The sequence below is a fragment of the Delphinapterus leucas genome, chromosome 9 (genome assembly GCF_059928025.1).
Source record: "Delphinapterus leucas isolate spDelLeu-1000000601 "Yukka" chromosome 9, BTC_Dleu_Yukka2, whole genome shotgun sequence".
NCBI lineage: Eukaryota > Metazoa > Chordata > Mammalia > Artiodactyla > Monodontidae > Delphinapterus > Delphinapterus leucas.
The window spans coordinates 27,270,054-27,297,819 of NC_143137.1; the positions used below are offsets into that span (position 1 = coordinate 27,270,054).

General features: G+C 37.3%; 1 protein-coding gene and 1 non-coding gene across 3 annotated transcripts in view; one reads left to right on the forward strand and one right to left on the reverse strand.

Moving 5' to 3' along the window:
* Positions 1-27,766, forward strand: part of IQUB (IQ motif and ubiquitin domain containing) — a 131,674-nt gene that overhangs the window by 15,963 nt on the left and 87,945 nt on the right. For both annotated transcript variants that reach the window (XM_089917458.1, XM_089917457.1), the window contains exons 7-8: positions 10,920-11,130; positions 19,716-19,891. In XM_089917458.1, coding sequence (XP_089773584.1) covers positions 10,920-11,130; positions 19,716-19,891 — 387 coding nt within the window. The remainder of the gene's footprint in view (positions 1-10,919; positions 11,131-19,715; positions 19,892-27,766) is intronic.
* Positions 9,963-10,022, reverse strand: LOC115801769 (U7 small nuclear RNA). The gene has a single exon (XR_004022101.1). It is a non-coding gene; the product is annotated as a U7 small nuclear RNA (small nuclear RNA).

Consider the following 27,766-nt stretch of genomic DNA (forward strand, 5'->3'; position numbering starts at 1 on the left):
GTTAGTAAGGAAGTCGGAGAGAAAGGCTATTAGGTGGGGAAATGAACAACACTACACTACACTACAACACTTTCCAAACTCAGATAAAATGATATTAAGGGAATAAGAAAAGCATAAACATACAGGAAAAAAGAATATATGGGAAGAGAGAAGAGTAAATGTCAGTCGATTTTTTAAAGTTGTAAAGCAGATGGGGAAGCGTTGACTTACTTGAGCAGAGGAAGTGAAAATCTAAATGCCTGCCAAGGGGGCTGGCATCAAGAACCAAATCAGTTTGCCCCACAGAATCTCGGAAAGTGAATTGGAGGTTCTGTGGAAGATGGAAGTGAGGTGTGAACTGTAAACAGAGGGATTGGTTAAAAGACAGTAAAAGGAGTAAATTTCAATTTAATACGTTCTTCTATCTTGATAGGTACCTTTTTATTTGTATCATGTTTATTTTATTCTTGAACTTCTTGAGTTCAGTGCTTGGTATGTATATCTTTCTTGTTGTAAGCAAGATTATATTATGTGTGACTACTGATATTTTTGTACTCATTACTGCCATCTCATTTTGTTTTTGATTTATTATTTATTCTTGTTTGTTTTTTTTTTTTACTAACCTTTTTTTTTTTTTTTGGTTTGACTAAAGTTTTCTTTTCCATTTTTTTTGTTCTTTCATAGGTCAGAAGTAGGTACTTTGTTTCTATTTTTCTAGTGGTTACTCATAAAAAAATTTTAATGGACTTAATTTTTTAATACCAAATGCATATTTAATCAGGCTCTATATATTGTCCATGAACAAGTCAAGGACCCTAGCAGGTTTTTCTTCATTTCTTCTTCCTCCTCACTCACTCCTCCTGTTCAGTGAGGACTTGATCTGGAATTACAATTGTATGTATATTACGTCATTATAATTTACTATATAATTATAACTTCCTATTTTTTTTATATATTTACATCAATGTAATATATATGAATTTTTTCAAATATGTTATATTTAGCTTAAAACCTTTTTTGGAAGTTTTTGCTTACTTTAATTTTTCCTCTTTATTCTTTTGTTGTTGTTGTTCTCTTTATTTTTTTATTTTATTTTATTTTGTTTTTTTGATTTTTTTTCGAACATCTTTATTGGAGTATAATTGCTTTACAATGGTGTGTTAGTTTCTGCTGTATAACAAAGTGCATCAGCTACACGTATACATATATCCCCATATCTCCTCCCTCTTGCATCTCCCTCCCACCCTCCCTATCCCACCCCTCTAGGTGGTCACAAAGCACCGAGCTGATCTCCCTGTGCTATGCGGCTGCTTCCCACTAGCTATCTGTTTTACATTTGGTAGTGTATATATGTACATGCCACTCTCTCACGTCGTCCCATCTTACACTTTCCCCTCCCTGTGTCCTCAAGTCTATTCTCTACATCTGCGTCTTTATTCCGGTCCTACCCCTAGGTTCTTCATAACCTTTTTTTTTCTTTCAATTCCATATATATGTGTTAGCATATGGTATTTGTTTTTCTCTTTCTGACTTACTTCACTCTGTATGACAGACTCTTGGTCCATCCACCTCACTACAAATAACTCAGTTTCGTTTCTTTTTATGGCTGAGTCATATTCCATTGTATATATATGCCACATCTTCCTTATCCATTCATCTGTTGATGGACACTTAGGTTGCTTCCATGTTCTGGCTATTGTAAATAGTGCTGCAATGAACATTGTGGTACATGACTCGTTTTGAATTATGGTTTACTCAGGGTATATGCCCAGTAGGGGAATTGTTGGGTCATTGCTACTATTGTTGGGTCCTATGGTGTTTCTATTTTTAGTTTTTTAAGCAACCTCCATACTGTTCTCTATAGTGGCTGTATCAATTTACATTCCCACCAACAGTGCAAGAGGGTTCCCTTTTTTCCACATCCTCTACAGCATTTATTGTTTGTAGATTTTTTGATGATGGCCATTCTGACCGGTGTGAGGTGATACCTCATTGTAGTTTTGATTTGCATTTCTCTAATGATTAGTGATGTTGATCATCCTTTCATGTGTTTGTTGGAAATCTGTATATCTTCTTTGGAGAAATGTCTATTTAGGTCTTCTGTCCATTTTTGGATTGGGTTGTTTGTTTTTTTGATATTGAGCTGCATGAGCTGCTTATATATTTTGGAGATTAATCCTTTGTCAGTTGCTTTGTTTGCAAATATTTTCTCCCATTCTCGGGGTTTCCTTTTTGTCTTGTTTATGGTTTCCTCTGCTGTGCAAAAGCTTTTAAATTTCATTAGGTCCCACTTGTTTATTTTTGTTTTTATTTCCATTTCTCTAGGAGGTGAGTCAAAAAGGATCTTTCTGGGATTTATGTCATAGAGTGTTCTGCCTATGTTTTCCTCTAAGAGTTTGATAGTGTCTGGCCTTCCATTTAGGTCTTTAATCCACTTTGAGTTTATTTTTGTGTATGGTGTTAGGGAGTGTTCTAATTTCATTCTCTTACATGTAGCTCTCCAATTTTCCAAGCAACACTTATTGAAGAGGCTGTCTTTTCTCCATTGTATATTCTTGCCTCTTTAATCAAAAATAAGGTGACCATAAGTGCATAGGTTTATCTCTGGGTTTTCTGTCCTGTTCCATTGATCTGTCTTTCTGTTTTTGTGTCAGTACCATACTGTCTTGATTACTGTAGCTTTGTAGTGTAGTCTGAAGTCAGGGAGCCTGATTCCTCCAGCTCCCATTTTTCTTTCTCAAGATTGCTTTGGCTATTCGGGGTCTTTTGTGTTTTCATACAAATTGTGAAATTTTTTGTTCTAGTTCTGTGAAAAATGCCATTGGTAGTTTGATAGGGATTGCATTGAATCTGTAGATTGCCTTGGGTAGTATAGTCATTTTCACAATGTTGATTCTTCCGATCCAAGAACATGGTATATGTCTCCATCTGTTTGTATCATCTTTGATTTCTTTCATCAGTGTCTTATAGTTTTCTGCATACAGGTCTTTTGTCTCCTTAGGTAGGTTTATTCCTAGGTATTTTATTTTTATGTTGCAGTGGTAAATGGGAGTGTTTCCTTAATTTCATTTTCAGATTTTTCATCATTAGTGTATAGGAATGCAAGAGATTTCTGTGCCTTAATTTTTTTATTCTGCTACTTTTGATTAGCTCTAGTAGTTTTCTGGTAGCATCTTTAGCATTCTCTGTGTATAGTATCATGTCATCTGCAAACAGTGACAGTTTTACTTCTTCTTTTCCAATTCGGATTCCTTTAACTTTTTTTCTTCTTTTATTGCTGTGGCTAGGACTTCCAAAGCTACGTTGAATAATAGTGGTGAGAGTGGGCAACCTTGTCTTGTTCCTGATTTTAGAGGAAATGGCTTCAGTTTTTCACCATTGGGAACGATGTTGGCTATGGGTTTGTCATATATGGCCTTTATTATGTTGAGGTAAGTTCCCTCTCTGCCTACTTTCTGGAGAGTTTATCATAAATGAGTATTGAATTTTGTTGAAAGCTTTTTCTGCATCTATTGAGATTATCATATGGTTTTTATCCTTCAGTTTGTTAATATGGTGTATCACATCGATTAATTTGCATATATTGAAGAATCCTTGCATTCCTGGGATAAACCCCACTTGATCATGGTGTATGATCCTTTTAATGTCCTTTTGGATTCCGTTTGCTAGTATTTTGTTGAGGATTTTTGCATCTATGTTCATCAGTGATATTGGCCCGTAGTTTTCTTTTTTCGCGAAATCTTTGTCTGGTTTTGGCATCGGTGATGGTTGCCTCATAGAATGAGTTTGGGGGTGGTCCTCGCTCTGCTATATTTTGGAAGAGTTTGAGAAAGATAGGTGTTAGCTCGCTGGTCCTGGGCTTTTGTTTGTTGGAAGATTTTTAATCACAGTTTCAATTTCAGTGCTTGTGATTGGTCTGTTTATATTTTCTATTTCTTCCTGGCTCAGTCTCAGAAGGTTGTGCTTTTCTAAGAATTTGTCCATTTCTTCCAGGTTGCGCATTTTATTGGCATATAGTTGCTTGTAGTAATCTCTCACGATCCTTTGTATTTCTGCAGTGTCAGTTGTTACTTCTCCTTTTTCCTTTCTAATTCTGTTGATTTGAGTCTTCTCCGTTTTTTCTTGATGAGTCTGGCTAATGGTTTATCAATTTTGTTTATCTTCTCAAAGAACCAGCTTTTAGTTTTATTGATCTTTGCTATTGTTTCCTTCATTTCTTTTTCAGTCATTTCTGATCTGATCTTTATGATTTCTTTCCTTCTGCTAACTTTGGGTTTTTTTTCTTCCTCTTTCTCTAATTGCTTTAGGTGTAAGTTTAGGTTGTTTATTTTAAGATTTTTCTTGTTTCTTGAGGTAGGATTATATTGCTATAAACTCCCCTCTTAGAACTGCTTTTGCTGCATCCCATAGGTTTTGGGTTGTCGTGTTTTCATTGTCATTTGTTTCTAGGTAGTTTTTGATTTCCCCTTTGATTTCTTCAGTGATCTCTTGCTTATTTAGAAGCACTGTGTTTGCAGTTTTTACAGTTTTTTTTCCTGTAATTGATATCTAGTCTCATAGTGTTGTGGTCAGAAAAGATACTTGATACTATTTCAATTTTATTAAGTTTACTAAGGCTTGTTTTGTGACCCAAGATATGGTATATCCTGGAGAATGTTCCATGAGCACGTGAGAAGAAAGTGTATTCTGTTGTTTTTGGATGGAATGTCCTATATGTATCAGTTAAGTCTGTCTTGTTTAATGTGTCATTTAAAGCTTTTGTTTCCTTTTTTATTTTTATTTTTGGTGATATGTCCATTGGTGAAAGTGGGGTGTTAAAATCCCCTACTCTGATTGTGTTACTGTCGATTTCCCCTTTTATGGCTGTTAGCGTTCGCATTATGTATTGAGGTGTTCCTATGTTGGGTGCACAAATATTTACAATTGTTATATCTTCTTCTTGGATTGATCCCTTGATCATTATGTAGTGTCCTTTGTCTCTTGTAATAGTCTTTGTTTTAAAGTCTATTTTGTCTGATATGAGAATTGCTACTTTCTGTTGATTTCCATTTGCATGGAATATCTTTTTCCATCCCCTCACTTTCAGTCTGTATGTGTTCCTAGGTCTGAAGTGGGTCTCTTGTAGACAGCATATATATGGGTCTTGTTTCTTTATCCATTCAGCCAGTCTAGGTGTTTGGGTGGAGCATTTAATCCACTTACATTTAAGGTAATTATCGATATGTATGTTCCTATTACCATTTTCTTAATTGTTTTGGGTTTGTTATTGTCGGTCTTTCCCTTCTCTTGGGTTTCCTGCCTAGAGAAGTTCCTTTAGCATTTGTTGTAAAGCTGGTTTGGTGGTGGTGAATTCTCTTAGCTTTTGCTTGTTTGTAAAGGTTTTAATTTTTCCGTCAAATGTGAATGAGATACTTGCTGGGTAGAGCAATCTTGGTTGTAGGTTTTCCCCTTTCATTACTTTAAATGTGTTCTGCCACTCCCTTCTGGCTTGCAGAGTTACTGCTGAAAGATCAGCTGTTAACCTTATGGGGATTCTCTTGTATGTTGTTTGTTGCTTTTCCCTTGCTGCTCTCAGTATTTTTTCTTTGTATTTAACTTTTGATAGTTTGATTAATACATGTCTTGGCATGTTTCTCCTTGGATTTATCCTGTTTGGGACTGTGTGTGCTTCCTGGACTTGACTGACTATTTCCTTTCCCATGTTAAGGAAGTTTTCAACTATAATCTCTTCAAATATTTTCTCAGACCCTTTCTTTTTCTCTTCTTCTTCTGGGACCCCTATAATTCTAATGTTAGTTCATTTAATATTGTCTCAGGGGTCTCTGAGACTATCCTCATTTCTTTTCATTCTTTTTTCTTTATTCTGCTCTGTGATAGTATTTCTACTATTTTATCTTCCAGGTCACTTATCCGTTCTTCTGCCTCAGTTATTCTGCTATTGATTCCTTCTAGAGAATTTTAAATTTCATTTATTGTGTTGTTTATTAATTTTTGTTTGCTCTTTAGTTTTTCTAGGTCCTTGTTAAACGTTTCTTGTATTTTCTCCATTCTATTTCCAAGATTTTGGATCATCTTTACTATCATTACTCTGAATTCTTTTTCAGGTAGACTGCCTATTTCTTCTTCATTTGTTTGGTCTGTTGGGTCTTTACCTTGCTCCTTCATCTGCTGCATATTTCTCTGTCTTCTAATTTTGCTTAACTTACTCTGTTTGGGGTCTCCTTTCCACAGGCTGCAGGTTCATAGTTCCCATTGTTTTTGGTGTCTGTCCCCAGTGGGTAAGGTTGGTTCAGTGGCTTGTGTAGGCTTCCTGGTTGGGGGGACTGGTCCTTGTGTTCTGGTGGGTGGGGCTGGATCTTGTCTTTCTGGTAGGTAGGACCACATCCGGTGGTGTATTTTGTGGTGTCTATGAACTTAGTATGATTTTGGGTAGCGTCTCTGCTAATGGGTGGGGTTGTGTTTCTGTCTTTCTAGTTGTTTGGCATGGGGCGTCCAGCACTGGAGCTTGCTGGCCATTGGGTGGAGCTGGGTCTTAGTGTTTACACGGAGATCTCTGGGAGAGCTCTAGCCGATTGATATTATGTGTGGCCAGGAGGCCTCTGGTGATCCAATATCCTGAACTCGGCTCTCCCACCTCAGAGGCTCAGGCCTGACACCAGATCGGAGCAACAAGAGCCTGTCAGCTACACAGCTCAGAAGAAAAGGGAGAAGAAAAGAAAGATAGAAAAAATAAATAAAGAAAAAGTTAAAAAAGAAAATTATTAAAATAAAAAAGTAATAATAAAAGAAAAAAAAGAAGAGAGCAGCCAAACCAATAAACAAATCTACCATTGATAACAAGCACTAAAAACTGTACTAAGATAAACATAAAAATCAGAAACAAGTCAGTCACAGACAGCAAACCCCAAGTCTACAGTTGCTCCCAAAGTCCACCACCTCAATTTGGGATGATTTGTTATCTATTAAGGTATTCCACAGATGCAGGGTACATCAAGTTGATTGTGGAGATTTACTCTGCTGCTCCTAAGGCTGCTGGGAGAAATTTCCCTTTGTCCTCTTTGTTTGCACAGCTCCCGGTGTTCAGCTTTGGATTTGGCCCCGCCTCTGCGTGTAGGTCGTCTGAGGGCATCTGTTCCCTCCCAGACAGGAGGGGGTTAAAGCAACGGCTGATTAGGGGGCTCTGGCTCACTCAGGCCTGGGGGAGGGAGGGGTACGTTAGTTATAGTTGGAGTGCGGGGTGAGCCTGCAACTGCAGAGGCCAGCGTGTCGTTGCAACAGCCTGAGGTGTGCCGTGTGTTCTCCCAGGGAAGTTGTCCCTGGACCACAGGACCCTGGCAGTGGCGGGCTGCATAGGCTCCCGGGGGAGTGTGGATAGTGACCTGTGCTTGCACACAGGATTCTTGGTGGCTGCAGCAGCAGTGTTAGCATTTCACGCCCGTCTCTGTTGTCCGACCTGATAGCTGCGGCTTCCGCCCATCTCTGGAGCTCATTTAGGTGGTGCTCTGAATCCCCTCTCCTCGCACACCCCGAAACAATGGTCTCTTGCCTGTTAGGCAAGTCCAGACATTTCCCCGGACTCCCTCCCGTCTAGCTGTGGGGCATTAGCCCCCTTCAGGCTGTGTTCACACAGCCAACACCAGTCCTCTCCCTGGGATCCAACCTCCAAAGCCCAAGCCTCAGCTCCCAGCCGCCGCCCGCCCAGGCCGGGGAGCAGACAAGCCTCTCAGGCTGGCGAGTGCCGCTCGGCACCTATCCTCTGTGCGAGAATCTCTCCGCTTTGCCCTCCTCACCCCTGTTCCTGTGCTTTCTTCCATGGCTCTGAAGCTCCCCCCCGCCCACCCCCCATCTCCGCCAGTGAAGGGGCTTCCTAGTGTGTGGAAACCTTTCCTCCTTCACAGCTCCCTCCCAGAGGTGCAGGTCCCATCCCTATTCTTTTGTCTCTGTTTTTTCTTTTTTCTTTTGCCCTACCCAGGTACGTGGGGAGTTTCTTGCCTTTTGGGAAGTCCGAGGTCTGCCAGTGTTCAGTAGGTGTTCTGTAGGAGTTGTCCCACGTGTAGATGCATTTTTGATGTATTTGTGGGGAGGAAGATGATCTCCATGTCTTACTCCCTCTGCTGTCTTGAAGGCCTCCCCCTCTTTATTGTTCTTGTTGGAACATATTCTTTAGTAATTATTTCAGATATTACACATGGGAGGTGAACCATCTAAGTCCTATTGAATGAACCTCATTTGGGGTTTTAGTCTGAGTGGGTGTAGAAGGTTAGATTCAAACTTATTTTCAAAATTATTTTATTTTATATGTTTGAAGTTGTTTTTGATTAAAAGTCTGATGTCAATGGGATTCTCAGTTCTTTGTTTCCTCTTTCTGGAAGATTTTAGGATTTTCACTTAATCCTTAGTAATCTTACTGTGATGTGCTTGAGACTTGGTGATGGATCCTTTCTATCTGGGAGCTCATGTCTTTAGTTTGGGGAAATGCTCTTCTATTATACTTTGAGCAATTTCTCTAATCCAACTTTCTTCATTCTGTCTGGAACTTGTATCAGACATATTTTGGAATGTCTACATTTATCTTCCATGGCTCTTAATATTCCTCCATTCTTTCTAATTTTTACGACCTTTCAACCTGCATTCTAAAAGATTTTCTTGTCTAAGTTTCTTGCTTACTAATTCCCTCTTAGACTCTGCATGTTCTGTAGATCAGCAGAATAGATTATAGGAACCTGTTCTTCCCATTGTAGTAAAGCTTAACCTGGGCATGAGGCTGCAACACTGAAAACTGCATTTTATAACCTCTTTTCTATGTTGGTGAGTTCAAGGAACTAAGGCCTGGAAAAAAGAAATGTGAGGGGAAATGATGTGTGCCCCTTCTGGGTATTGCTCTTAAAGTGACTGGATTGCAGTTCTTTTGTCTTTTCCCCCATTCTACTGACTAGAAGATCAGCCACTAGGAAACACAAGTAGGAAGCCATTTGTAATATAGCACAGAGCTTCCTACTAGTCCTAAACTGCTTGCCAATCCCTGGAGTATCATGCGAGAAGGGAAAAACTAAGTTGTTTAAACAACTGTGTTTTAGTATCCTTAATGAGTTTAACAAGTTTAATGGCCCCCAAGATAAACACATTGTACTGATTTTTTTTTTATTTCAAATATAAAAATGTTGTCACTGTCTTTTGTTCCTTCTTTTGTATTGATTCAACAGCCTTTCCTTTCTCTCTGAAAATGTTAACTCTATCTAGTCTGGTCTTGTTTTTTGTTTTGCTTTGTTTTGTTTTACTCTAAAAGAGTGGTTCTAAAACTTTGGCATGCAGCAGAACATGTGGAAAATTTGTAAATATACAGAATCCATGCCCACCCCAGAATTTCTGATTCATTAACTCTGGGGTGGGCCTGAGAATCCGCATTTCTAACAATTTTCCAGATGCTGCTGCTGCTGGTGGGCTGGCCACCATACTTTGAGAACCTCTGTTCTAGTAACTCTCTTTCACACAAATGTAAATTCTCCTACACTGAATGAGGAACCTTTTATTCTGTTGGCTGTTGTCAAATCTTTGGTTACTCTTGGGTGTGTACTCAAGAGTATTTGAAATTTCTGATGTCCAAAGTGCTACAACATATTTGTTTACTGTAGCCTTACCTCAGTGGCTTTCAGGGATGCGCAAGGCTTGATTCTGGGAGGCAGCTAGTTTTCTGGAGAGGGGGCTTCTATTCATTCTGGGCATCACCAGCTTTCTGGGACACCAACCACTCTTGCCTAGAGGCAAATACCTCTGATGCTCTTTACCTAAATTGTTTTAGAGGAGCCTGTCCCTTTTGCATTTTTCAAGCAGTCACCTTGTTAGTTGCCCTAAGACCCCTTCTGCTCACAGGATCCACCAGTTTTGGGGTTGAAACATCTTAGAGACACTTCTGTGTTTTCTAGCTTGCCTCTCCAGTGCATGATTAGGCTGTAGATTCCTTCAAATTCCACCCCTGCTCCGTGGGGGGTTTTCCGGTGTGGACCAGAAAACCTGAGACAAATTTTAAAAGAGCTGTAACACTAATTCCTTCTTCAATTTATTCCACGTGCCTCCTTTCTTGAAGGGAATTCTTTAAAGTTTCTGTTCTCTTGGAGGACTCCTTCAGTATGATCCAATATCTTTATTGATTTCTGCTTCTATAATTTTTCTGTAGTCATCAGGGGTTAGGATGAGGGGAAGGGACGTGTCAGCATATTCTCTACCCTCAAACTTGATCTAGCCTCTCTATATTTTACTTTTTTTAAATGAGTTTACTAAATAAAAACAAAAAATCTCTCAGTTATATCACAAGCTTTTTGTGACTCTAGTACTGTATTATATACCTTCAGACGTATATATTTTTCTTACAATTTAATAAATACATGTTTGCTTCGGTGGTTTCCACATATAACCTACCCACTGTGTAGTTAGTAAATACCATTTTTTAAAAGATATGAGCCTATGCTAATGACAATTAAGAAAAAGTAGATAACAATACATAGTATTCATAACAATAATAGTATTTATTGAGGACATGTGGTGTACCAGGCTTGAGGTAAGCACTTTATATGCATAGTATTATTATCACTATTTTGCACCTGAGGGTACTAAAGTACAGAGATGGCAAGTAACTTACCCAAATTAACTAACTAGTGAGTAGCAGAGGGACGATTTAAACTAAGCTGTACTCCAGACCCTCTGCTCTTAACTTCATACTAACTGCCTCCTGTGAAGGTATACTTGCTACTAGATTTCAAACTCAGATAGCTGATGTGCATTATCTATGACCTTCCTGTTATAATGTATGTGAGAATACATGGCATAGAACTGAAACTAGACTCTCAGTATTTTTTAGTACTTATTGAATTGGAATAGAAATAGTCATTGTTGCCTTTCATTGTGTAATAAGGTTGACCATATTTTATTTTCTTTAAGTATAGGTAATTGTGATACAGACTTACTACAGACGATGGCATGCTAAAGTTGTGGTAGACAATTTAAAAAGACAGAAAATGTTAAGGTTGCAGTGGGAAGCACAGGAAGAACTAAGGAAGATAAGAGAAAAAGAAGAGTGGATGAAATTGGATTATTACCGGAGGCATAATCCTCAAACAAAAGAAGATTTTGAACTTCTTTACAATGCACTGGAACGTAAGTTTGAAATAGGCTTTGCATAAAATATTAATTTTATAATTTTTCATTAGTAGGAAAAACAGGTTTACTAAAGACAAAAGGGGGACCTTATTATTTTAGGAAAATGTCTGGGGTATCTGGACTAGAGAATTTTAAAAGATGAATAATGTCTTACATTTGGGACAAGAATTAAGGCTGGTATGAAATTGGAAACACTTTTATATTAACAATGGATGAATAAAATGTGACTACAGCTCTGTGAATTATTCAGTTTTAATATGTTATCTCATTTGCTACTCATCCTTATGAGATAAAAAGAGAAAGTATTCTCCAGTCTGTTTCTCTGATGGTCTTGGGAATTTGTGAACTCAGAGTTGAACTGTCTTGAACCCCTCGGTCCAGCATTCTGTCTCTGATTCTGCTCTTTACAGGAGATACCTTTTTATTCCCTTCTACTAATGATTATAAATATATATATATATGTATATGTATATATATTCTCTACACATTTGATTTTATGGCTTATTTCTTCCATAGGATGTGTGCTAGTCATTGACACAGTTAAAAACTTCCATTACTTGAACAAGCCAATCACTCCCTACTTTGGGCAGTATATACACTGTTCTTCTTGAAGCTTTTCCCTAATACCCACCTTCTAATCTCAGCTTAAATATCACATACGCAAAGCCTTTTGTGACTGACAGTGCAACTGGGACATCCTATTATCATCTTATGGTTCTCACTGCACACCAACTTTTCATTTATAACACCACAATACGTTTTTTTAACATTAATTTCACTACTGGACTGTAAGCTCCGTAAATGAATGACTCATTTATTTTTTTGGATGATCTCTTTTTCTGTGTTTAGCTCACATGCCCAACAAATACTGGTAGAATGAATAAGTGAATGAATGAAGGGAAACCCAAGGATGTAGCCATGCAACTGTCTCTAGCTTCTGCTTTCCCAAGAGTACCTCTAAAGTAGAAGTAACCAGAACAGAAGAGTTATTTGTTACCTTAGATACCAGAAAGTGAAGTTGGGCTCTTGTGATGACATAGAAGAATTAAAAAAATTAAAAGTAGCCTCAGTTATTTTTTTAGTTGAATACAGTCTTTTTATCCAAAGAAATAATAGTCTTTGACTTCTCTATGATTATTCATAATATTAACTTTAAATTTTCTTACTATAACGTTGTTTCTTTATATACTGTTTATTTGTGGACATTACTACGTGCTCTGTTACTCAGGTCATCCTTTCCTCTCTAATCGAATACAATTTTAGGTGTCAGATATCAGGTCTATTTAAATAGCTATATGATAATATGCTATGTACTGAAGATGATACAATTAAACATTAGGTCTAACAAGCAATAGTAATACATCTATCTCTTGGATAAATGGAAGAAAATGGAAATGAAATTTCTTACATAAAAGAGACCTCTTAGTTTTCTTCCAGGCCTAAAATTCTAAATTAGAACTCTAAGAATAATTTAAAGTTCTATTTTGTTGTAGTTAAAATTCTGGTTCACAAGCTCAGTAATTTACATAGCTCTTCTATTTACTATAGTTTTCATTCCATATTCTTTACTCCAGTGTTTGAAACTGTTGCCCCCTTGTGGCTCATAGTGACAATTGCATAGTTTGAATTACAACTCCTAATAAAGTTTAACTTTTCCTCCAGGTAACCTGTTGCTTAGTAATAAAAGCAAAATGATATCAATTTAGGAAAATGAATTTAACTATATAAGATAATATGCTGTATCAAAGACAAGACTATCTCTGGGCAACAGTGTTTGATTTTTTTTTTTTTGCGGTACTCGGGCCTCTCACTGTTGTGGCCCCCTCCCGTTGCGGAGCACAGGCTTCGGACGCGCAGGCTCAGCGGCTATGGCTCACGGGCCCAGCCGCTCTGCGGCATGTGGGATCTTCCCGGACCGGGGCACGAACCCGTGTCCCCTGCATTTGCAGGCGGACTTTCAACCACTGCACCACCAGGGAAGACCCAACAGTGTTTGATTTTTATGTCTTTTTTTTTTCTTATATCAGTATGTTGAGGGCAACTTCTTTCATTGATCTGACTGGTCACTCTTATCTCAGACTCAGTATAGGAGTCATTATCTTGAGGAAACGTCTCTTATCAACATGGATTAGGCTCAGAGCCTCTTTTCCTTGCCCCATTATTCTCTGTGCATACCATTCTCTTAACTGTCCATGTCTGTACCTAGGACACCAGATAGGACCTTGTTCATTATGTCTAATAAATGTTTGTTGAATTGAATCTTCTACCCTTTGTCTTGTTTTAACTTGTGGAAATGGTGTTTTCTGACTCATCTCTAATTATTACCTCTTGATCTCAAGGTCCCTTGACTTCTAGCTTCTGGAGACTCGCTGGCCCCAGTCCTTTGACAGATCTGGCCCTGGGCTTTCAGTCTGAATCTTTCTTGGTTTTTTTCCATTCAGGCTTCCAGTGTGTGATAAGAATTTTAAAAAGCACATGCGTATAAACTGCCAGTGACCGACAAAATATTGTATGTTCTGCTGTTTCTTGTTTGGAAATAGCAAGCTTATTAGATCTCAGAAATTTTAGAACGTGTATGGACTTTATATTTTAGTGCTATCCTTTCATTTTATAGTTGAACTTCAGACCCTGGAAATTAGGTAATTTGTTCAAGAATGTAAGTTAAGGTTATAAGATAAATGTATTCTTTGAAAGGAACCGGTTGCTTTCATATCTTTTTCTTTAAAAATATTGGAGGTTATTGACATCTGTTATGGGCTGAATTATGTTCCCCCCAAATTCAGATGTTGAAGTTCTAACATCCAGTACCTCAGAATGTGACTGTATTTGGAGATAGGGCCTTTAAAGAACTAATGAAGAAAAAGTGAGCTCATATGGGACCCTAGTCCCGTATGACTAGTATCCTTATAAGAAGAGGAGATTAGGACACAGCCATGCACAGAGAGAAGGTCATGTGAAGACAGTGGAGGAAGGTGGCCCTTTACAAGCCCAGGAGAAAGGCCCTCAGGAGAAACTAATCCTGCCATCACCTTGATCTTGAACTTCCATCCTTCAGAACTGTGAGGAAATAAATTTCTGTTATTTAAGCCTCCCAGTCTGTGGTACTTTGCAATGACAGCCCTAGCAAACTAATGTAGGATTCCAATTTTTTTTGTTTGCTTTTATTATCATTCCCAGGGAGCATATATTTTATGAAAGCAGGAAGAATCTCTCATTTTTCTCAATGTCTTCTCTGTATAGTTCTGGAAACTGTCAAATCAGTTATAAAGTCAGTTTTATATAGCTGTTCCTGGTTCCTTTGTTTTTCTATTCCTTATTAGTAGTGGGTCGTGGTATTTTTCTGATGCCATGTTCTATCCTTTACTGTAGATTTACAGGGAGTTTGTTCATCTGATGGAGAATTTTATTGGAATTAAGGTCCATTATTTTCATATTTCTAATTAGCTTCATTGGGTTGTTTCCTTTTTAAAAGTCATACTAATAATTTAAGCAAAATACAAAATCTGAATATATATGGATATAACTGTATTTGAATACACATATGTATAGCTCCAGATTCACCCAGGACTTATCTAGCAGATCCGTGTATTGCTTTTTGAGGTTGGCAGAATAGCTTAAATATCCTAGTGGCCTAAATTTATTACTGGTCCCAAAGGTTTCTAATGTAAAACTGGGAAGTAAAATACGCTTACTAATATCATTCGGTTTTTATTTGCTTTCTGGGGACATCCATATAATCCCATGAGGTAAATATTCTCAGTTATTATTTCCACAAGCAAGCAATCTTCCTCTTTATTCATATACTGCCTTTTAGTATATGGATATTGTCAAAGTTTTAAAGCTTTTTGGTTGGTAAAACTACTCTTAAATGATAAGCTCATCAATCTTGGATTTTCTGGACTTTCATAACATAATTTAGCACTTAAATTTACAATCCTTTTGCTGAACACAATTTAGCTTTTAAATTTACAAATCCTCTTTTCGAATAGACCAAACTGTACAGTATCTGAATAATGTATTTCTGGTAAGAGACAGAATGGGATTCTTATAAAGAACACAAGTGACAAGTCCTTGACCTGATCAGGATTATTTCAAATTGAAATTTGAGAAGAGGAAGAAATAATATAAAATTATAAAACTAGATATCATGAAAGGAAGTGGTTATAACAGAGGAGGGCCAGAAACAACATGACTTGAGATATTTACCTTTCGACGCAGGGACTAGTATTAAAGTAAACTTGAAATTTTAATAGAAGAAGGAAAATATTTCTAATTATATAAATTATATATAAATGTAATATATTCTGAAATATCCCTGCAACACGATGAGAGAGTAATCATGCCTGGAAGAATACATTTTACTTGATTGAATCATATCTAATAGAAGATAAGAGGAAGTAATCTTATGTCAAGAGTTGATTTACCCAAAGGAAGTCTTTAAAACTAATGGTGAAAAATGTCAGGCTTTGGGGTAAAGATAAATGTAATGACAAACAAAAATTCTGTCCCAGTGGAAGGATTTTACAGTCTATCCAACTAGGGAGAGGCAGAGACATGTTCGCTCCTTCAAGAAGGCATTATGTCTTTCTCACTTTTGTATGTACCATCAAACTTTATAGAGTTCTTTCAGATAACAATTGCTCAAAAATTGCAGTTGAGTATTTTGAATTGGCGAAGAAGTGATAGGATTTTGACGAGTATTGATATAATAACCAGATCAGGGAACTAGGATTTTTGAAGTTAAGATAAAAAATAGGCTTGATTCTGTGGCCAGAGTGTAGTTCATGAGACTCTGAAGCTTCATCATTCTGACAATAAAGTAATAAATCATCTCTACATAAAAGGAAAGAATTACATGGCTAATGCAGTAAATATGGCTTTCCAGTAGTAAAGCACCTAATAAGTTCACATTGAAAAGAATTGTGGTGAATGTCAAAGACTAGAGTGACTTTTTGGAATGTTTGTTCAGAATAAAGAACAGTAGGTCACTGTTTCTACTTTTGTTTTGCTTCCATGTTCTGTGAAGAGCAGAAAACAAATATGGCTCAAATGAGTTCAGGTTCACAGTCCAAATGTATGTCCCAGGGGATCAAAGCCATACTGTTATCTTTCAGTAATCATGGAGAATGGGAGGTGTGCCCAGAAGACATGACCTTCCAGAGGAGGCTTGTGATTAACTGTCACATACATTACATCTTTTTATAGCTCTGCCCGGCTCCCTGCCCCAATACACACTTTTCAGGTGCCTGATTTAAATATGAGGCTTACTTATGTAAAATTCTCCCAAATTGACCTTACTGCAATTTTTGTTTCATCCTATGCATTTTGATATGTAGTGCTTTTATTTTTCTTTCCTTAATTGTTGACACTCATACCTTTTACTTCTTTTTTGATTAAAATGTTATTTTTGATAGTATTGCTTACATTTCCAAGCAGATGGGAATATGTTTCTTTTTTAAACTTTTGTTATTAATTGTAGTTGAATTGTACTGTGTCAAAAAATGCAGTTTTCGACGTTTCTGATTTGGGGGATTTATGTTTTCTTCCATTCCTACTCCTAGAATTTATATAACTTTATATAAATGCTTCATAGAACTTTGAAAATAAGATATATTTTCAGACTTTGGTGTTCAGAGCTTGATGTATATTAATTAATTTAAATTTGTTAATCATACTGTGTCAGATATTTTTTGTTTTTAATTCTTCTTTACTTGACTGTCATAGATTAACTCATTTGTATTTTATTTATGTTTATATAATATAAAATATACTCACCACAGTAGTGTTTATAACTGATACAAGTTTTGCTTTTTATAGCTTGATGGGATGTGATTTTCAGTGTAAATATTCATGAGAGTCATACCTTTCATCATAAAATTATCTTCTATCCCAAGGGATGAATTTTGAGTGTTTTCCCCCCTATTTTCAATATATTAATACTGCTGTATCTGTCTTTTTTTTTTTTTTTTTTTTGCGGTACGCGGGCCTCTCACTGTTGTGGCCTCTCCTGTTGCAGAGCACAGGCTCCGGATGCGCAGGCTCAGCGGCCATGGCTCACAGGCCTAGCCGCTCTGCAGCATGTGGGATCTTCCCGGACCGGGGCATGAACCCGTGTCCCCTGCATCGGCAGGCGGACTCTCAACCACTGCGCCACCTGGGAAGCCCTGTATCTGTCTTTTTTGTTGTTCATATTTACCATCCTTTTATGTTTAACCTTAGTCTTTGGCATCACTTTGTGCCTTCCAAAAACATCATGTCATTGAATTTTTAAAAAACCATAATATTTTATTTTCAGTCAAAAAAATCGAACCATTTCATATTTTTCAATATAACGATTATGCCTGATTTTGCTTCTCTCATCTTGCTTTATGCTTTTTATTTCTAATTTTTTTGTCTTTTTATGCACAAACATTTATGATTTTTACTCTTTTCTGCAATGATTTGAAATGTAAGCATTCTTCTTTTATTCCTTCTTAAAGTTTTTCAAAGACGTTCTTAAGACAGGTAAACTATCAAATGGATTCATAGCCTACCATTTTCTCTAGTTCTGAGTCCTGAGTTAAGGTTTACTACCTTCTGCTAGAGGGTCCACTTTCTGAGATGAGACAACAGCAGTTTGGGGGACGACCTTTGTGCCTCCTTGAGTGTCTTCCAGTCAAATCTGCACTGTGTCTTATGGAAATTGCCCTGAGATTTCTACCACATGGATCACACCTCTCTCTGATTTCCAGAACTGCCTCCGGTCTCTCCCTCTCCTCCCCCATTTCATGTTTCCTGTATCATTTCTAGAAGAACTTAGGAGAGAGGAGTTGGTGTTAACAGCCTGTATATAAACCTCCATCTTGTCAGAAGTTTGGTATGCCATATATTAAAGAGGAACTAGGCCTGGATAGGGTATGAAATTATGTCAAATAATATGCAATTTAAGAAAGGGAAGTGTTTTTGTCTGGAAAAGAGAAAACCTAAGTGGACTGTGACAGCTGTCTTCGATGCCATGTGGTGCAAAGAATAGACTGACTGTTTAGCCTCACAGGCTAGGACCAGGACCAGGGTGAGCAAATTAAACCTGTCCAAGCTGCTGGGAGATGGGGAGGGGTGTTGAACTGTTTAATTTCTAAGGTTCTTTCCAACATTATTTTTCCTTTAATATAAATAAGTTTGACACTTTTGAAATATGGGATATAAAACAGTTTTCTTCCCCAAATTTAACATGTATAAGAATTGAATGGAACACTTGTTAAAACAAAAAATTCTGAGCCCAGCCATTTTGATTTATTTAAGTTTGGGATAGGATCTTGCACTCTGTATTTTCTGAGGTTAATTTTGAGAATATGGTGTAATCTTTAGGTAAAGTGAGTTTATAAAAGTACTATTCTTTGGCATTTTATGGTTTGGTTTTAGGATGTATTTCATGCAACACATTCTATTTTTAATTTTTATTTTATATTGGAGTATAGTTGATTTACAATGTTGTGTTAGTTTCAGGTGTACAGCAAAGTGATTTAGTTATACATATACATATATCTATTCTTTTCCCATATAAGTTATTACAGAGTACTGAGTAGAGTTCCCTGTGCTATACTGTAGGTCCTTGTTGATTATCTGTTTTATATATAGTAATGTGCATCACAGTCTTTGTTGATAGTAACAAACACTTTAAAATATTGTAAATATTATTCTAACTTAATTCATTGGTTTGAGTAAAGTTTAAATGTAATTACTTTATAACATTTGCTGATATAATTAGGGTTTTGTAAAAAAAATGGAAAATCATTCTAAAAGTGCTAATAATGAAGAAAATAATTGAAGTCAACATTTCTACATAAAACTGTCAATTTGGGTACTGGGGGAAGCAGACACCAAGATGGAGTTTGAAGTGAAAGATAAAGGGAAGAGAGAGCAGGGAAGGGCAAAGAAAGTCTTCAGATTGAGATGTAGGTTGACAACCTGTGAAAGCAGAGAGGGAAGGAATGAGGACGAGGGATGGAGATCTTCAAACAAGTAGAGTTCTGAGGAAGTCTGAGCCGGCCTGACGGTCAGCTCTGATTGACCACAGAAGAGACCACTATTGGGCAGACATGGCCAGGCCCTGCTTCTCCCATGGTTCTTACTCATTGACTGGGAGTAAGTGTGGGAAAAGTGTGGCCTCTGCTCCAATATGGTGGCAGATCCGAAGTGCTATATTGCTGGTAATGTTGGCCACCTGTACTCCTAGCTACAGGCACTCTCTTGGAGGGAGATCTGAGCAGGACACGTTCATGGCTGCCACAAATCCAAGCCATATTTGTTCCAGTACTGGGGGTGTGCATGCTTACTTGGAGGCATAATTTGACATGATCTGTACTGATGTCTTACAGCTTCTGTTAGTTTGACTCTACTTTTATTGCTTTACGTCTCTCAGCTTTTATTTCATCCTATTTTTTTCATATATCAGGTGTACAATATGAATGATTCTATTCATATATAATTTTATTTAAATTGTTATAAAAATAAAATACACTTGTCTGGAGGTGATAGTAAAAAATGTTCTGTAAAGATGTGGGATTTTAAAAACTCAAGAGTCTTTTATGTTATTCCTCTAGTCTGGAGGCAAGAAGAACTTGCACTCATTAACCAGTCTTTCACTGGAGCTGAAAGGAAAGCTGCTTTGTGTGAACTCCTGGAAAAAGAGACCCAGATAATTGCTTCCATTGGGAGACATAGATACATCGCTTATACGGCTAACCAGGAAGCATCGATACAAGCTTTTTTGGATAAGGTTATTGAAGTAACAATTATTTAAATATGAATGTATCCTGAATTTAAAAACATAGAATAATGAACTAAAGAAGAGACTTACATTGTAAGAATTTGTGTGGATTTTGTTTAGTATTTTGGTGACATATTTATTTAAATTTTGTATATATTTTTCTTTCTTCTTGTACAGCTTTAGATTTTCACTGCAGCCTAGAATAACGATTGACAAGTCACATAAAATTAACGTGTTCTTAAGAAAAGAGCTATGAAGGGAAAAATGGAGACACCACCTTTGTGACTCTGTTCATTTAGACTTAGGCTGGCTATAGAAATTAGATGAATTGCACACCCTGATAAAATGTAGAGTATTGAAGTCACAGAATGTCTGGATCTGCAGTGCCCCACAGTAAGCAACCTGGGGGAAATAGCTATAGACTAGTGTTTCTGCTTTTGTTCACCAGCTCATTAAGTGACTAGAAATTTCTGACCCAAAGGATATATGATTATTGAAAACCATGAAAACATACAATTAAGAGAAAAACTAAAGTAATTACCCTTTTGTGGTGAAACTGCCTGCTTGATACTGAATAGCCTGTTTCCATAGTGACCAATTTCCTTTTATAAACTTGATCTTTCCAAACAATTAAAAGCCAATCCAGCCACCAGAAGAAAAGGGATGGAGTTCTTCAAGATATTCTCCTGTAGTGATTCTGGTTGTATGATTCTTGCTATTTGAGAACATTTGTTCTTAAAAACCATATTTTTTGATACTATAAATGCCCCCCACTCACCTTACCTATATGCTCTCCTGTTTGATCTCAGTTTTTCTTGTGGTTTTAACTACTGCCTGCATCCTGGAACTCCCTACAGTTCCAGGCCAGACCTCTCCTAAGAGCTTCCAAATCACATCCTGAATTGCCTACTATCATTGCTCTTTGGATGTCCCCAGAGTAAACCTCAAGTTGACATGTCAACCCCTGAGTCATATCATCTTACCTTTCCTTGACCCCTCACCTCCAAACTGATCCTCTTCTGTAACACTCGCATAATTTATCTTCTGTGAATGTTTCATCATCTACTTAAGTTGCTTCAGACAGAAACCTGGGCATTGTTCTTGACGTCCCACTTAGCCACCAAACTGTCTGTTCTATTACTTTAATAATCTCCTCAGTTCTTTACTTCTTCCTTTCCAAACTCACTACCACTGCCTACAGGGAAGTGGCTCTGCCATGCACCTTGATGACCTTGCGTGTATCCAAATACGCCACATAAACAAAGACTTGGACCACAGCTAATCTGAGTCTTGGTGGAATGCCTTGTGATCCTGCTGGCACTGGAGAGGATGGGAAGCTTCTGAGATGTTATGGAACAGCTCCCCTTTCCTGCTTCCCTATCTCCTCTGAGAGGCTGTCATGAGACAGGTCTTGCCTTGTGTGTGTAAGCTTGACACTGATTTAATTGGATCTGGATTTCCTTCCCATCTGGATTACTTTATGTCCCCAAATGAGGCTTTCGACCTCCAGTCTCACTTCTTAATTCCCTCCTCCATCATCTGTATTGTTGCCATAGGGACCTCATTCAACACAACTCTGCCCCTGGCCCTCCTTGTTGCCCTCAAGGAACAAGGACTTTTATAGTCGATTCTTGGCACACCTGACCCATCCCACAGTTGTTTATCATCTCTGCTTGCACACTACAGCCATACTGTTTCAGCTACGCTCAGTTACTTGCACGTTCACAGAAAGACCACATGCTCTCAATGCTTTTGCATCTGCTGTGGCCTCTACATGGAACATCTTTTCCTTCCTTCTTCAGTAACCAAGTAGTCACCCTTCAAAACAAGCTCAGATGTCCCTTCTTCCGGGAAGGATCACTGATCCTCCTACTTTAGCCTGTACTATATACCTTCATAAGACTCTGTTTCATTTTTGTCTTAGTACATAGTGGTCAGTTTTCATTATATCTGTTTACATGTCTAAATCCTTCCTAGATTCTGAGTTTCTTAAGGCAAGAGCCATCTTTTATCTGCATAGCCTCATATCCTAGCTCAGTGCTCATCACAGAGTATCAATAAGTGCTTGTGGAGGAAGGTAGGGAGGAAAAATAAGGGAAAGAAATAATGGTTTGTAATCTTTTTTAAAAAAATTATTTATTTATTTTTGGTTGCATTGGGTCTTTGTTGCTGTGCGTGGGTGGCGAGCTGGGGCTACTCTCCGTTGTGGTGCGCAGGCTTCTCATTGCAGTGGCTTCTCTTGTTGTGGAGCACAGGCTTCAGTAGTGTGATGTGCGGGCTCCAGTAGTTGTGGCTCGTGGGCTCTAGAGCACAGGCTCAGCAGTTGTGGCACACGGGCTTAGCTGCTCTGCGGCATGTGAGATCTTCCCGGACCAGGGCTCGAACCCATATCGCCTGCATTGGCAGGCAGATTCTTAACCACTGCCCCACCAGGGAAGCCCCAATGATTTGTAATTTTATATTTCAGGTACTATGAGAAAATACGCAACGTAGATACTATCATTTCAAATTCTTGAATATCTTCATTCTAGAATAGCTGAGTTCTACTGTATGGAAGCCATAATATTCATACTTCTCCAGAGTCATATTTTGAACTAAACTTATTCCTTTAGCAAATTGCTCTATGTTGAATCCAGCTTCATCACTGGGAACTGTGTTCCTTATGTGTCTGATTGTTAACCTTAAGAGGACAGCATGGACCCAGGGCACAAGAAAGAGCTGGAGGCCTCTCAGGTGCCAATGGACAGGGAAGATGGGTGGTACTTACCTTCCTTATTTAAGGCTGAACCTTGTACAGGACTTCCTGCTTGTGCTTCATCTGCTGCTTTGTTTCCTGTAAGCGATTTTAAATTCTTGTTGTAAATACTTATACAATGTCTATTCTTCATTATGCCTGCACACCCCTCACCCCATCCCCCAACCTCCAGCTTCATGTCTAGCATTGTCCCTAAACATGTTTTAAATTATAGAGAGTCCAAAGGTAGATCAAGTCCCAACATATAAAAGCACCTCTGGAGCCAGTTGATGACGATTACTCTCTGTCATGAAGTATAACTTTGTAAGAAGTTCTTTAAATGTCACCAGAAAAGATGAGATGGGGAGATTTTGTTCATGAGAATTCCTGTGAGGAAGGAAGATTTTTTGGTAAATACTTTGATAAGTTTTGGGGTAGAATCTGAGACCCTAAAGGATCCTGAGTATGGGAAGAATTGCTCTATCCCAGGAAAACGGAGGTTTTCGAGTGTTGCCAGGAGAGAGAGTAGAGGGAGGACAGTTAGAAGGCAGTGAGACACAATGTGGCTTCTTGTAACTCCATTAATTATATCACTAATAATTGAAATATTAAGTGCAAGATGATTTCTTTTTTTCATAAGAGGAAAAGGAGCAAGAGAAATGACTGGGCCTTAATGACTGATTCAGGGCAGCACACAAAGATGCAGGATCAGAAGATGACAGGAAGGATGGAAAAGTTAGCCACAAAAACTTGTAGAAATCAAGGGAAAGGCTTTTTTGTGGGTCATAGGTTTTAGAATTGGGGTTCTGAACCTGTGGTCACCCGAGCTGATAAACCAGTTAATCTCACCAATCCCCAGGCTAAGACTTAGAGGAAATGGACATTTTAGCTGATACAAGAGAATTTTACCTCAGTTATGACCAAAGTGTTATACAGGGCAAGACAAAACACAACCACGGAATGGAACAACTGCACTTGAGGTCAATCCCCAGCCCATTACGTAGCCTAATTAGTCCATTCTTTAAAAATATTGACCAACGGTGACTTCTGACCTGCTTTTAACCTGTTATAGTAAATTGTGAAATCGTTGTTATTCTAATACAAAGTCATTTAAATCACCTTTTTGTATATGGTGCCATGATAAACATCATAGAAAATAGTTAAGGTAGATTTTATAGTCTTTTGTTGTAAATAGTTATAACAGTTCTATTCCGTTTTATGCCTATCCCACCCTACCCATGCCTAGCATTGTCTCCAATAAATATTCAGGAGGAGTCAGTGTTGATTTCATGAAACTTGAAGTAACTTATTCTACAGTTTTTTTGATTGCTAAGAAAAAACAGCTTATAAGTAATCCCTGAGGCTAGATAAGGTCAGAGTTTTTTCAAATGTTAACGCTAACAACCAGGGCCATAACGCGGATTTTAGATCCACATTTAGCACCATAACATATAGATATGTAAAGAGAATATTTACTTTCCCATAATTTGGAAATAATTCTGGAAAATAAAATTTTATGGCTTGGTTTTAGTTTAACTTCAGTGTGTCTAAGTATTATGTAGTGTATTGAACTAATATTTTTTATCTTCTTATCCTGGACACAGAATTTCTCTGAGTAGTGAATGATTACTATTTTAAATTAGTCCAATGAAAGCAATGAACTAATCAGTTATTAGGGATTCTATACTAAGCCTTCATTCTCCATAAAAAGTTTAAAGATTTTTGAAGCATTAGTTAAATAATTTGTAATTTTATCACATCAAACATTGACATCCACAGGTTGTCAAATGTTAAAAACTCACAAATTGACAGAGGTGAAGAAATTCAGGTCAAGAAATTTGAATGAAAAATCATCAATCAGTTTCTAATATATCTTGGGTACTGCTTACCCAAACTGTGTAAAGAGACAATTTGAATTTCTGCAAGAGGTTTTCCCTAGAGTCAAGGCCATTTATTTCTTTGATTCTCTTTGATTTACACACCACTTCTCACAATCACACGCTAAAAAACTGCAATCTACTTTAGCTGTGTCATTTAATTTTTTTTCTCCTTACTCAGGTGGCCAACAGGTAATAGGATAGAAAAATGCAACCAGCTCTTGACTCTCTCTGAGTACCACAGTACACAGGGGTGTCCTCTATGGATGGACAAAACCACTTTGCTGTGTAAAAGAAAAGTTGATCACTACCCAGTAGCTCTGGGGGGTTAGTGTTATTCTTAATTTGTCCCCTGAGGGTCTAGAGTATTAATTTAGGAGAGAGAAAAGACCGTCTCTCACAGTGCAGCCATTTCTTCTCTTTTGTGGAAGCTTGCTGCTCTCAAGGTTTTTATCTCTCCACCTTCCCTTCCTCAAAATGTGTCTTCCTGCTGTTCTTCTGTTCCTCTCCTCCAGAGTCTATGCTGTTTCATTTGTTGGCAGCTAAGTGGAATTTATTATGCTCCTGTTTTCTGAAGTAATTTAAGAACATGATTGTTGTACATCTCTTATTGCAGTCAAAGCATTCAAAGAAAAAAAGACATAGAAAGAGAAATAAGCAAAGTCGACATTTTCCTGCATCAGAATAAAAGAAATACCTTAAGGCCTGCAATCAGAGAAGCTTAGACTTGAAGACCAGGTTATCAGTGTTGGCAGAAATAAATCCAAATATAAAAACAACTTTGCCAAACAGATTTTTTTAATGTCATTTCAGTGCTTACACTAGGGAACTCAAACTTCAAATCTAGGAATCTTTGATTATATCACTCAGTTCCCTTTAATCTGGCTAACTCCTAGTTATTCTTCAGGTTTTGTCTTAGATATTATTTTCTTTTCACCAGTTAAGTGCTTCATATCAAACTGTAGTTACCTGTTTACCTGCATCATCAAGCATAATCAACTTTTATTTTAATTATTTATTAATCTTTCTATGCTCTTAGATTTAAGAGTTCATGAAATTAGAATTTATCTACTTGCTACCTAGTACACTGACCAGTTTATAGTAAACACAATAAATACTTATTGAATGAATGAATGAATACTGTAGGCCCTGTGAAATATATAAGACTACATAAGAAATTTATTTCTTATAATCTGTAAGGAGAAATAGTTATAATTATAGAACAAATTGCATTGCCCCACTGCGTGTGTGTGTGTGTGTGTGTGTGTGTTTTTACATGTGCAATAGGACAGATAATAGTGATTTCAGTGGTTTCAAACCATAGTAGTTAGGAATCTTTATAGAAAAGTTAGGATTTAAGTTAAAAATCGAAGGGTAGAAACGATTTGGATGTTAAATATATTTGGAAAAAATCCAAGGTATTACTATATCACAGTATCTTAGATGGGGCTAAAAACTTGGAGGAAAGGTAGAGTTAAATCAATACAACAGCTGAAAAAAACCACGATAAAGTAGATGGACTAAGCATTTCATTAAAAGGTTATTGTACGTGGATTATTACAAATGAAATAACTTATCAGCCTGAAGAGCTAAAGGTATTGATCACGTTACTGGAAAAAGGGAAATTGCATTTAATAGAGCCACCCTGAGGAAAACAGTGCGCAAAGATTAAGGCTTTAGACTTTAGAATATTGCTATATGAAACTTAGCCTAAGATTGCTTATTCCTTAAAGGTTTTAAAAAGAGCTTTGCAGCAAACATTAGATTTCAGTAACACTCTGAGGCCTACCCCAAACAAGGCTGTATCCATTTAAAACAATATATTTTTAAAAATTTCTAAGTGATAATAATTAAATCATAAAATATTTTCTTATTGAGCTATTTCCCTTTTGTAATCCTTAATAAATTTTATTAATTTTATCAATCTGCTAATTAACTCTATATTATTTAATATTAGATTTATGGCTTAAAAATAGAAATTAATCATAGGGCTGCAGCTTCTCATTTGCTAGATTAAAATTAGAACTGAGGATCTAAAGTTTCTGATGAAGATTCCTAGCTCTGCACAACATTCATTTTACCTTTGATCAGAAAATGATGCCATTACTTTGAAAACATATCAAATATAGTTGTTAAATGGTAGCTTTGTAGCTTTCAATGTAATTTAGCTAATATGAAATGTAAAAAAATTAAAGGTAAATTGAGGCTGTAACTAAAAATTCATACTACTGTCATACTAAATACAGCCTTAAATGGTTTCTCTATTTGGCTATTCTACATTCCTGATGATTTATTGTGATACATAGGCTTCTATTTAAACTTTAAATTATATCAAATCTAAGATTTAAATGCTTGCAAGTATGGCATAAATTGGACTACGGGTCTCCAAAGCAATTACCAATCAGTCTACAAAAATGCAGCATTTGGACAGTTAGAAATCGTGATCAACATAGCCTCCTTTTTGATAGATTATAATCAGGGAAAGAAACTGAGCAGCTTTATACCTTAAAGTAGAAGAGTCAGTGAATTTTCACTGTGCTCTTTCTAGGTCAATGCATCTTCTCTTAAAGTCTCAATAGTTTGAGTAGGAGGGAACAAAAGCACTGGCAAACATAGTCTTTAAATATTTTGTTGTGGTCCTGAGTCAGTGGAGGACTCACTCCATTTCCTATCTCTGAATTCTTAGCCTGGGACTCCTCACATGAGCTTCAGGGCAAGTTGGCTCCATCTTTGACCCTCAGTTCAGGAGACGGGCTATGTTGGGAGGCACCAAGCCAGATTTGGAAGTAGGAAGTGAGAATCTTAGCCATTGTCAGGGAGGCAGGGGCCACAGCACTGCTAAAATAGCTAAATACAGCTGTTTCCCTATGGACATCTGCTTTGTGAAGAACTGTGAACTTGTTATAGATTTATTTTTATAGGAAACAGAACTGTAACTGAGTCCCATATTGCTATATCTGTAGGTCTAACGCCTTGAGGATTGTAATCGTTGTTCCACAAGGGTTGTTCTCAATTGGCAAGGCATGATCAAGACACATTCATACAACTCAGTATAATTGAACCAAGTAGATAATATTTTTAGCATTCTAAATAGCATGCTTTGTTCCCCAGGGGTTATTTCATAAATCCATCAAGCTAACCATCATACTAGTTAGTACAAATTAGTAGCAAATTCTGAATCCTGAGGAAGTGTTTGTACTTCTGCAGACTAAAGCTCTCTCATATTTTTTTCCCTAAATTGTTTTACTTTCCCATGGTCTACAAATTCTTCAA